Genomic DNA, 12,678 nt, shown 5'->3' on the forward strand with positions numbered 1-12,678 from the left:
TCCCCAAGCAGTTGCCTGTGATTCTCATTGATGCTATCGCTTTCGGCTGGCCGTGGGTTTGGGCTGGTGTCAGCTGGCACATTTTAATCCCCCCCCCCCCCCCGAGAAAATTGGAGAATGTTAATTTCCCCCCTCTCCCCCATCTGTGTGAGGTTGGTGTGTGGCTAGTGTCACCGCAGTGAACTTTGCAAACTGGACTGTGGTGTGAAGCTGGTTGTTTCCAGCCTGTGGCCAAATTACGTTATGTCATATGCACACTTTTGATTCACCTCGGTGTGAACGTCACTTGATTGCTGGTGTGTTTACAAGCCCACCCACAAACCTCAACAGTCCTTGACATCTGCATCTTTGATTTGCTGCAAAAACAGACTGAGTGGAACACCCTACATGGGATGTAATTTTGATTTACTTATTCATGAAGTTTTTAACAGGTTTTTCATCCAGTTTGGCTCTCAACAGTTTGAATGTGAAAGCAAGAGGGTACATATCAAATAAAGGCAGGTGTGCTGGTTTTGGAGAGAAGAGGGTATTTGTGTATACTGGAGAAATGGCTTTGGATAACACTCAAGCTGTGACACTTGTGCACACTTGAAAGTCATACATTGGATCATATGATGAATGTGCTTGTGTGGACCAGTCCTTTGCAAGACTTGTGTTGTTGATTGTTCAGACACATTCTTTGCCTCCTGTTCTGCAGCTCCATCTTATTCCTTTTTAAATTGTCTGAAAGAGAACAGCAGCTTTAGCAGAACTAGTTTCCAGTGAAGTTGCATGGAATGTTTTCCTACTCATGGACATTTTTGTAACTGTCTACCTACACATATGCACAAAGGTGTATGTTTCTGTCTGCTTATATTTTCCTTACAGTGACTCTGATCAGGGTTGACGTGACTGCAAGATAAGACAGTAGCAAATATCTGAAAGAGTTTCATGCTTTGTGAAGTTGAGCAAACGTTCAGCTATTGTGTGTTGGCAGGGTTTCTGTCCTTTAGTATTGCCATGGTTGCCTTGTGCTGTATAGATACACCTTATGTGTTACTGTAGCTCAGTGGCTGCCATCAACACTATGACAGTATACATATTGTAGCTCCACAGAAAGATTCAGTTGTAAATTTGTGGCTAAATTTATAAGAGTATTAGTTAGAGTGTCAGACTAGGTTTTAGGAGACTTAGATTCAAATCCCCATTCCACTGTAGAAGTTTGCTGTGGGAGTCCAGGACAGTCACATGCTCTTAGCTTGATCTAACTCAGGATTGCTTTGAGGAGAGAAGGATGTAAACAACTTGTGATACTGTTGTGTTAAAGGTGGACTATAATAAGCAAAAATATGTGCAAGAATCAGATTGTCGCAGATTGGCCTGCCCCTCATCCTGAGTCTCCTGCTCAGCGGCAGCCCAGGGGGTGGTTCCTGCCTGGCTGCCGTCCTGGTCTGCCCTGGTGTTTTTGGCCAGGCCAGCCCCATGAATCCCCCCCCCCTGGTCTGCAGGCGGCCTTGGCCCCACCCTCCAACCTTGGAAGGAGAAGATCAGGGGAGCTGCTGGCTCATGACTGGCCAATCCAGGCTGAGATGGTGTGGGCGCTGAAGTCCAGTGGGTGATGGAGGCGGAGTGGACTGTGGTTCCTCGCGTCACCTATACTAGGCTGGGCTCCCCTGACACTATGTACTGTTCCTGCCGCCGCACCTCTTGCCCAGGCTGCCTCCTCAGCCAGCCATCTTTGGAGGCTGGGTGAAGCCAGGAGGGGAGAGGGCCCTGGGCCATTGTAGAAATGGGTGTGGCAGTGGCTGATGAGGGTGGGCGCTGAGTCCAGGCAGTGGTTGCCATTCTGGTTGTTGCCGCCACTGCGTTCCCACTGCCATGGCCATTGACCCAGCCACTGTTGCCGTTCCCGCTTCCGTGCCCGTATTGGTGCGCTCCCTGGGTTGGGACCACGGACGTTATGTCCGTGGCCATTTCCATCCCATGGGCCACCCCTGTAGATGTTCCCACATCAATAAATTCTTAGGATGTGTGTCTTAGAATAATATTCAAGAGGAATCTTCCTCCTATGCAACAAGATTCATGTAAAAATATAGTTTGTTTACACGCAAACTTTGTTTTGATATTGTCTTGTGAGTGATTCTTGTGATAGTTCTAAAACTTTCTGGTGACTTCTGATATGTAATTGTTACAAAACCAAGCTGTGGATAGGATCTTGTTCTTTGAGATGCTGAGAATTCTTCCTACACTTTCATTAGTTGGTACTAGACTTGCTTGCTTCCATGCCCGAGACCTTGGAAAAGAGACTAAGTTGTACCTAGTGCCAGCAGAGTAACAAACGCTGCTACTTCTTGAGAAGTTTTATGCTGTTTTTAGGAAATCATTGATTTCATGTGTAGTGTTTCTTGCCTGTGATGGGCCAGTAAATAAACTAGTTTGGTTTAATGACTATTGTCAGGCTAGAACTAGGGAACCAAGGTTTGAATTAACACTCTGCCATGAAGCTTCCTGTGGGATTTAGGGCCAGTCACCTTTTGGGCTCATCTACTTGATGATGCTGTTGAAGATAAAACTGTGGGGAGCCATGGGCCTGCATGTTTTTGGAAAAGGTCAGGATAAAAATCTACAGATCCTTGGACCCACTGGTTGCATCCTTTTGGCTCATAAGCTGAAGTATTTTTGCACAGACTGTCCTCTGCAAATTGTAGAATTTATTGGCAACAGTAGTATAAAATAAACAATTACAGCCCTGATCCGCTTCAGTGGATATTGTTTATTGCTGGATTGTTTAACTTGCAATTTTTGAGAAACTAGGGAGTTACAGAACGGTTTGGTAGTGTTACTCGCATTTCTTAATAGGGTTTAAATTGCCTCAAAACTAAGATTTCTTCATTTGGAAAACTGACTGCAGCTGAGCAGCACAGCTATATATGAGGATCTAAATCCAGCACAGCGACCATGCTACTACCAAACTTTTGGTTGGTAGCTGGAACAAACTGCTTCGTTGCTGCACTGCAGAACACAGTAAAGCACTAGTGTTGACTGGAATGTGGCAGCCTTGTGGTTAGACTTCATCCCAGCGTTCCTGGTCCATTAGGTCAAGGAATTCAGGCTTGAGTTTTTGGACTTCCCTGGTGTGTGTCTCTTGTCCTCCAAACTATGGCTTTTAATCCAGGCTCATTAGAACTTATTCAGAAGGCCCAGGTAAACAGTAATGGTGGAAATGCCTCCCTAAGGGTAGGCATGTGCTGTATTGTTCATGACACAACCGCAGGGTAGTTAGTGGTTGATGGTGGGGAAGGGGTACTGGTCATTCACATAGGATGCTGGCCCAATTCCTTGCATCTCACCATTACCCAGTGTGAATTAAATGAAAATCCTAATTAGATGTAAATGTTCTGGCAATTCCGATGTAAAATTTCAGGCGCAGGAGGGAATTTTGAGGAAAAAACTGAAATATCAGTAGTATTTATTATTTCAGCTTATTATTATTTGGAGTATTTATGAAATTTAAAAAGTATGAACATCTTCGTTTTCTTACAAGCAAAACCGAAAGCATTGTCAATATCTGAGACAATATCTCTTTAGTGTATGTATCTTAATTTTTGGCCAGCTGAGAAGCAGTGGGGAAAAATCCTAAAATTTGTACCTTGTGATGTGCAGGACTTTCAAAGAATTCTTTGGTGGATAGATGCAGGAAGGTTTCCATTAAGATAGAAAGTTTGAAAATCATTGCATTAACCTGATGAGACTTAGATATGGTTTAACTTAGATCACTAAAACAGAAGTTGACATCTAAGTACCTAATCTTTCTATTTAAAAAAAATTGGACAAAGCAGTGTTTTAATGAGCCTTGGAAATGGTTTATTGGTGTTTAGGTTTATTGGTGTTTGGGATAGGTTATTCATGCTATTAAGTGACTTTGGTTCTCCAAAACTTAAATTAAAATTGGAACTACTGCTTTTGGTCTGCTTCAACGTGGAGATTTTGCTCCAGTTTATGTGATGTCTTCCTGAAATCATCCTGCTTTTCAGGGATCTTATTAATCTGCAGCATTCATTTTTGAGGGAAGAATGTGACCCTTTTGTCTCCTTTATGCATGTTTATGCTAAGCTTAGTATGTCTTACACAGTGGCAAGACTTGATTTCTAGTCATCATCATCGTTATTACTATAATAATAAAACAGTACATCATTATTACTATAATAAAACAGTACATATGCTAAGAATCAAACAGACTTCTGTTACATAGTTAAATGTCATTGTCTAACTATGATTTTTTTCCTTAACCACTTTTAGATTCTTGTGAAGACCTGGACACTTGAATTATCCAGAAACACAAACTGAATTGTGGAGATTTTTTCCAGCTGGTATAATGAAGTCATTCCAACTCTCCTTGTTTGTTAAATAAGGAATTATTTTAAATCTTTGAATCGTTCCTGGTTTTTCAAGGATGGGTATTTGAGTTCCTGTGCAGAGTACAAAGAGCATCTGATCATTCTTTTGGTGAATATTTCTTGGAAGGCTTACAAAAACAATTAGGGAGGAACTCTATGGCTAACCTTTTGCCACAAGAAATTATTGGTCAACCATGGTAAAACTTGCCAACCCACTTTATACAGAATGGATTCTTGAAGCTATACAAAAAGTTAAAAGGCAAAAGCAGAGGCCATCTGAAGAGAGGATCTGCCATGCTGTGTGTGCATCCCACGGTTTAGATAAAAAGACAGTTTCAGAACAGCTGGAATTAAGTGTCCAAGATGGTTCTGTTCTCAAAGTTACCAACAAAGGCCTCTCTTCCTACAAAGATCCAGATAATCCTGGGCGTTTTTCATCCATTAAACCTGTTGAGCTACCTAAACCAACTAAAGGTTCCAGAGGAACTTGTAATGAACTTCGGAACGTGGATTGGAATAAACTCCTGCGGAGGGGAATTGAAGGGCTTCAGGAACCAAATGGCTCTTCTCTCAGAAACATAGAAAAATACCTGAGAAGTCAACATGACCTTGCATGTATTTTCAATAACCCTGTTTTTCAGCGGCGATTACGATTGGGGGCCAAACGAGCTGTAAATAATGGGAGATTATTGAAAGATGGACCTCAGTATAGGGTGAACTATGGTGGTCTGGAAGGCAAAGGAGCATCAAAATACTGTACTTTTCCAGCATCCCTCCCACCTGTCAGTCTTCTGCCTCATGAAAAAGATCAAGTAAGTATAATAAAATGTTTTATTTTGGTAAAAGAATTAAAATCTTGCTTTCTAGAACATGCATAATTTGTCTGAGCATCATTTACAATCATTGCTGACTAGAAGCCATATTTACTTTTTATCTTTTGCATCAGACCTGCACCTAGGACTCACAGTTTCCTCATTTCTGTGGTGATGGGTATTTCTGGGTTGAACCACTCACCAACTAGGCCTAATGGACAGGGGCTTTGCCCAGGTTGCTGAAAGTCTGGGCAAGTACCAGAGTTGGAATAGTGCACACAGGTCGAAGGAGCTACTTGTGGCTCCTGAGTTTACTGAGTACTGTTGCTTGCCAAATTCAGAGAGGTGTCTTTTTTGTTATTTGGGATTTTAAAGGTGTAGCAATCCTAATTTTGGGTTGGGCATGGGAATTATTTTGCATATGTGACTCAGTGGTATGTAAGTTTTTCATTGCCACTGAATTTAACATGGCACCATAATTCTATGGTGATTTGCTCTTCCTCTGGTTAAACAAATGGTCTCTTATGCATCTTAAATTATGTGAAACAGAGTTGAAAATGAATGTAGCCTTGCATAGCTGCTTGCTAGTGTTTTGTTCGCATGGCAGTTTATGGTATGCAAACTTGGGTGTCTTGTTGAGAAGCTTTTTAAAGAAAGGCAAACATCACTCTGTCTTAATTATTACATTTTATACTGGGTAGTAAGTACTGTTCAACTACTAACTAGTTGATATTTTTAGAACATGTATTTGTAACATTGTTTAAAAATCTTAAAACAGCTCTGAAGTTTTCCCAATATATAAAGATGTCCATGATTCATTAAGAAGTACTGGGAAGGATCTTCTCTCCTGATAACACTTGATGTTGTAGTTCTTTCCTGTTGAAAACTCAGAATCCTTATATGCCCTTGACAGCCACTGGGCCTGTATTCCTACCACTCCACTCAGCAAAGTTTGAAGGTTTTGTTTACTTGAGGGAGTTCTTCCGCTGAAAGGCTTCATAATTGGCTGAGAAGAACTGTAGGGCCCAGTCACTGTTTCTCTGCCTTGTAGTTCAGTATATGCTTAGTATGGGGGCGGGACTCCCAGCATAATGTCTCTCAGTTCTCCAAAGTTTGCCAACACCTTTCTTGGTGCCCAGCAAATGTTTTGAGAAGTAGGAGGAGTCAGGTGGGGCTTTTGCCCAGTAGGGTTTTTGATTTACCGTTGTATATCTAAATCCAAATCCCACAGATCCGGAAGGGACCACAAAGGGCCATCCAGTCCAGCCCCCCACCCTCTTGAGGACTTAAAAAAAACATTCCTGACATCTAATCGCCTCCTAAAAACTTCCAACAAAGGAGATTCCACCACTTTCTGAAACAGCATATTCCATCAATGAACTTCCCTCACCATCAGGTAATGGTTTCTGATGATGAAGTGGAACCTCCTTTTGTGTAATTTGAACCTGTTGCTTCTAGTCCTTCTCTCGGCTGTGCAGTTTTTAAAAAATTGATTTGGTAGTAGCTGCTACCACAATACAAGGATCTTCACTGCAGGAAAATATTTGTAATCAATATGTTCACAGTAAAGGGCATCCTGTAAAATAGAGTTTCTACTCGAAATGAAGAGTTACCTTTAGAGTTATAGCTGATCTCACTCCCTGACGCTTTGTGCTTGGTTCCATCTCCTGCAGAAACCATTTTGTGTTTGTGCCTACAAACTCAAAAAATTGGGGGACCCTGAATTTCAATAAAAAGCAGGAACACCAAGTAGAAACACTTAGCACAAACCCATAATTGACTGCATTTCCTAATGTTTGTATATTAGTATTCAAAGTATTAATTGCAAGGTGTTGCCAATTTTTTTACGTCATGGAGCATCTACTTTTGGTAAAGTAAGCTTCCTTATCTTTCTCCCAATTAATGTTGAAAAATAGCAAGTCCAGGAGACTTGCCTGATTTCAATATCAACTGCCTGTGAATGTACAGCACAGGAGACAAGGGTATTGTTGGTTTTGAAGGGGTGTTGTATGAGTGTCTATGAACTTGGATAAAATCCGCAGGGTTTAAAATATTATTCTTGTCTCATTGTCCCCGTGGATGTCCCCATGGATCACTGTATTTTGGTAGAGGAAGCATGCCTCCGGCCTCTTGTCTTGTTGCATCACTACAAGATGTCACCTATCCACTGCAGTAGGATGATGAGCCTGTGTACAATATTTGGGACAAATGGAGTGGAGAAATGATTTGTTATGTTGCTCTTTTGTGCTCTAAAATTCTTACAGAACCTTTAGGAGAAATGTGTATGATTTGGACAGTGCTATTTTGATAGAACAAGAGCTTTGTGTACATTGAAGTTTTTACAATTTTTGTTTTTAATGTTCCTTAGAGTTAATAAAAGTAAGCCACTGTCTCTTGGCTTAAAACTTCATTGTAAGAGGTAAAATGTGTGGCCATAGACTGAATGCTTAGTCTATATCTTGGAACCTACGGATGGGTTTGTGATTTTTAGACTGATGGGATAAAATCAAGTGAGCACCTCAAAAGTTTACAACATTTGGAAGGTTTCAACATTAATGCTTGAACTCTGTCTCTGGAAAGTCCAGAATACTCTGCTAGCCTCAGTTTTCCCAACACTTGTCTTATTAGAACAAAGTTTTAGTCCAGTAGCACCTTGAAGATCAACAAAGTTTAATTCTGGATATAAGTTTTCATGTGCTTCTGCCTGGAATTGAGCTTTGTTGGCATTTCAAGGTGCCACTGGACTCAAGCCTTGTTCTCTTGCTTCAGACCAGCCTGGCTACCCTCCTGACCTTGTCTCATTAGTAAGCCTTCCCCCCCCTTCTGTGTTCGATCATTCTTTGTTATTTATTTAGATTTCTATACCGCCCTTCCTGACGGCTCTGGGCGGTTTACATTCAACGTTGTACTATGGTTACATAGAATATTATAACAATGCAATAAATTACAGTCATAACATAACATGGCGTAACATAATCCTAACCGAACATCACAACCAGAACAATATTATTAACAGAACAATAACAATGACGATCTCTGGGCAGGTCAGATTGTTCAGTCATGAATGGGCGTCTGGGGGGGGGGGGAAGGCAGATGTTTTAAGCCGGTTAGCTTCATGCAGATGTCTGGTAAAACTCCTTTTTGCAGACCCTGAGGAATTGTGGAAGTTCAGGCAGCGCCCTGATCTCCTCAGGGAGTTTGTCCCACCAGGTGGGGGCCAGGACCGAGAAGGCTCTGGCCCTTGTTGAGGTCCGACATGCTTCTTTGGGGCAGTAGCTGTGACCGGATCCACGCTCAACCCTGTGCCGAAAATGAGGTCCATGATATGGTGTGCCTGGTGGGTAGGGCCAACAACAAATTACGAGAGCCCTCTTGTTGCCATGGCTGACACCAGGTCCAGCCTATTGCCAGAAGATGGCAGCTCAGCTTGTATAGCTTTCTGTACTTCTTTTCCACATGAAAACCTTCCACTATCATTTGTTTTTTCACGTTATAGAATACATAGATGGGATGGCTGTTGCGTCTAATTGCTCTGCTCCTCCTGTGTTTTGTTTTTTGCAGCTCTGCTGTACTGGTTGATACTGGGCATATACACAGGAAAAAAATAGTGTTTTTTGGATTTAGCCTGAAACAATTTTGCCGAATCCAAAACGCTCAACTCACCAGTCACTGGTTCAGATTTGGCTGAATCTGAAAAGTGCCTTTTCCCCCCTGTGCATGTGCCTTCCCAGGCTCCAGAAAGTCATCTCTCCATCCCTGCTGCCTGGGAAGGCTGAGGGAGGAGGCATTTAAAAGTTGCACCGAACAGCTGATCATGGCCCTATTTGGCCCTCCTCTCCACTCCCCGAACCTTCCTAGGCTGCAGTGAGCACCTGGGAAGGGTGCAGGGGATGGGGGGGGGGGAGTTTAAAGTGGCTGAATTGTTATTTGGATATAGCATATTCTGCCAGTTTAAGGGTGACCAATTCGGCTTGGATAACTCGAAAAAGTCCTTGCATCAGCATTGATTTGTGTATTTTTTGGCTTATACAAACCAAATTGCCCATCCCTGGTAAATATTATTGAGCGAAAGTTACCCCAGTGAAGTCTGCATAAGGCCACATATCTAAATACAGAACTTTAGATCATCCCTTGGGAGTGCATTTTCTCCTATTTAGCCTAAAAGAGGCAGCGGGTACTTACGTCATTCACATGCATTGCATGTCGGTTGTAGATGTTCCTTGGCAAGTACAGCAAGTGATTTAGGTTGGACAGTAAATCAGGTTGTTAAGCTGGGCAAAGAAGAAAAAATCAACTCTGCAAATGTAAAAGTAGTTCTTTGGATCCCAGCTAATGTCTGACAAAGGTAAACCGGGCACTAGTATAAAACAACTGTTTAATCCAAGATCGTGAAATGAATCTCTTTACAAGCTCATTAGATAGTGATACATCCAGACAAGAAAAATATTTATTGATTCATTTGTTTGCTCACTTGTTTGATTTTTATATTGCCCTCCCATATGGCTCAGAGTGGTTCATATAGAAGATTGCAGGGGTAATATATAGAACAATCTAAACATATAACAAAGTCATAAAATAACATATCAACAATAATCCAACTGTGGTTCCAATTTCAATGGATTTGGAAAATGATACCAAATAGATGGACAGCTTAGACAAACCCTAGGAGGTCAGTCTGGTCATGGAAGGGGGTGTCTGAGGGGAGACCAGTGGATGTTATTGGGTTGGTTGGCCTTAAGCAAATGCCTGATGGGGGAGCTCCCTTTTGCAGGGCCTGAGGAATTGTGGCATGGCCCTGATCTCTTCAGGGAGCTCGTTCTACCAGGTGGGGGCCAGAACAGAGAAAGCCCGACATCCTTCTTTGGGGCCAGGGATCACCAGCCGGTTGGCGGTGGCAGAGCATAGTGCTCTTTTGGGTGGCATAGGCAGGGAGATGGTATCTCAGGTACACTGGGCCCAGACCACGTATGGCTTTGAAGGTAAGAACCAAAACCTTAAGCCTGATCCAAAATTCAATTGGGAGTCAGCTGAGTTGTTGAAGTATAGGCCGGGTGTGTGATCTTCAGTGATGTCTGAGTGAGAATCCTGGCCACAGCATTATGCACCTGTTGTAGTTTCCGGATCAAGGATAAGGGAAGGCCTGCGTATAGCGAGTTGCAGAAGTCGTCTAGAGGTGACTGTTGTTTGGATCACTGTGGCTAGGTGTTCTGGTGCCAAGTAGGGTTACTGGTAGTTTAGCTTGGCATAGGTGGTAGAAAGCCTGCCACACTACTCTTGTGACTTGTGCCTCCATGGAGAGGGAGCCATCAAAGATCATACCCAGGTTTCTGGTTGAGTGGACTACTGCTAGATGCACTCCATCCAGGTTAGGTAAGCATACTTCCTCGCTTGGCCCCTTCCTACCCAGCCACAGGACCTCCGTTTTTGAAGGGTTAAGCTTCAGAAGGCTCTGCTTGAGGCACTTTGTCACTGCTTCTAAGCATCTGGTGAAGGGTTCTGGAGGGGAATCAGGGTGGTCTTCAATCAGGAGGAAGAGCTGGGTGTCATCTCTGTATTGGTGGCAACCCAGCCCAATCCTTCGCATCAGCTGAGCAAGAGGGTGCATGAAGATGTTAAATAAAATAGAGAGGACTGCTCCTTGTTGGATTCCACATGTGAGCTGATCATGCTTGGATACTCTCTCTCCTCTTACTAATCTGTCTGCGACCCCGGAGGAAGGAGACCAGCCATTTGAGGGCTGTCCCCCATATCCTGGTGCCGGTGAGGCGGTGAACTAGGAGCTCGTGATCCACTGTGTCAAACCCTGCAGGCAAATCTAATAGAACAAGAAGCGGTGACCTGCCTCGGTCCAGCTCGTGGTGGAGGTCATCTGTCAGGGTGACTAGCATTGTTTCCACCCCTTGGCCAGGCCAGAACCCTGACTGAAATGGATCACTGGCTGAAGTTTCCTCCCAGATTGCTGATATTTGGTCAACAGCAGCCCTGTACTGAAATCATTTAGTGCTTCTCTTAAATAAATGAATTGCCTCATGTTAGTTTTAGTACACTGGTGGACACAAGGTAGGCTGCACCTGCTGGTGAACCATTGGCTCGTTTCTGATGGATTATCTGTACCCTTGTTGGTTACTGTGTTTCTTGAGAAAAATGCAGGATTTCATCATTCTAATCATGAGTGCAGACCTATGTTTTAAAAATACAAGTTCTAATATCATTGTACTATTGTTTAATCCCTTAGACTGAGAGATGATACCAACTAACAGATTCATATTCAGTACGTGTCACAACCTTTTGCTACTGGTAAAAGTAGTAGCTGTCTCAATAAGAAAACAGTCTTTTCTTGACATAGTAATAGCACACCCCAACTTGGGTGTCCCAGGCTAGTCTGATTTCATGTGGTCTTGGAATCTAACAAGGGTTGACTCTGGTTAGTCCTTGGGTGGGAGACCACCAAGGAAGTCTAGGGGTCACCATACGGGGCAGGCACTGGCAGTCTGCCTCTGAAATTCTCTGTGGAGTCACCATAAGTCGGCTGCCACTTGGCAGCACTTTCCACTGCCAATAATAGCTCTGTGTAACTTGGAAATTTGAACTCATTAGTAATTAGCTTACATCCATTATTTCATAAACGTCGTAGTTTTTTAAGTGTGGAAAAAGCTCTGTAACCAAGGAAAAAAGCAATTGGGGCCCATTACAGTAACAATTTAATACTTTGTGCGAAAATGAAGGAACTCTGCTTATATGACCTCTAACAGTCTCAATGTAGTGTGCATATTATTATTGGATGGATGGCATGGCTTTCAAAATACAATAATTATGTAGCTTACATTCTGACTGAAGATTATCACATAATTTGAAAGCACTTCATGAGGCAAACCTAGCATCTGTAATTTCTTTCTGGATTTAAAGTAACTGTGACCAAAATAGATCAAACACAAAAAAATATAATTTAGATTCTTCATGTGAATTAGATTTTTGATGTGCATTCAAGTCTAGTAAAATTGTAGAGATAGGCAGGATTTTCAGGGTTAAGATTTGAAGAAGTAGTAGAAGAGTTGGCTATATGCCCCATTTCTCTACGCGAATGAGTCTCAAAGTGGCTTATAATCTCCTTCCCTTTCCTCTCCTCACAACAGACACCCTGTGGGGTTGGTGAGGCTGAGAGAGCCCTGATGTTACTGCTTGGTCAGAACAGCTTTATCAATGCTGTGATGAGCCCAAGGTCACCCAGCTGGCTGGATGTGGGAGAGTGTAGAATCAAACCTGGCTTGCCAGATTAGAAGCTTGTACTCCTAACTACTACATGAAGCTGGAGAGTCAAAGCTCCTTTCTTGGCCCTGATTCTCAAAAGCGTATACCCAGACAATTTTGTTGGGCACTGAGGTGCTACTGGATTTGAATTTAACTGTTTGCAGCAACCCAACACCATTACTCTCTGAAACTTTTCATCTTTGTGTATTTCCTTTTTTTTTCTAAAATAAAAAATAAAGAGC

The 12,678-nt window shown here is 42.6% G+C and overlaps 1 protein-coding gene across 10 annotated transcripts in view; it reads left to right on the plus strand.

Moving 5' to 3' along the window:
• KAT6B (lysine acetyltransferase 6B) overlaps positions 1-12,678 on the plus strand; it is a 139,881-nt gene that overhangs the window by 2,340 nt on the left and 124,863 nt on the right. For all 10 annotated transcript variants that reach the window (XM_077346011.1, XM_077346009.1, XM_077346012.1 and 7 more), the window contains exon 2: positions 4,279-5,188. In XM_077346011.1, coding sequence (XP_077202126.1) covers positions 4,571-5,188 — 618 coding nt within the window. In that variant the 5' untranslated portion in view covers positions 4,279-4,570. The remainder of the gene's footprint in view (positions 1-4,278; positions 5,189-12,678) is intronic.

Source organism: Paroedura picta, chromosome 7, assembly GCF_049243985.1.
Source record: "Paroedura picta isolate Pp20150507F chromosome 7, Ppicta_v3.0, whole genome shotgun sequence".
Taxonomy (NCBI): domain Eukaryota; kingdom Metazoa; phylum Chordata; class Lepidosauria; order Squamata; family Gekkonidae; genus Paroedura; species Paroedura picta.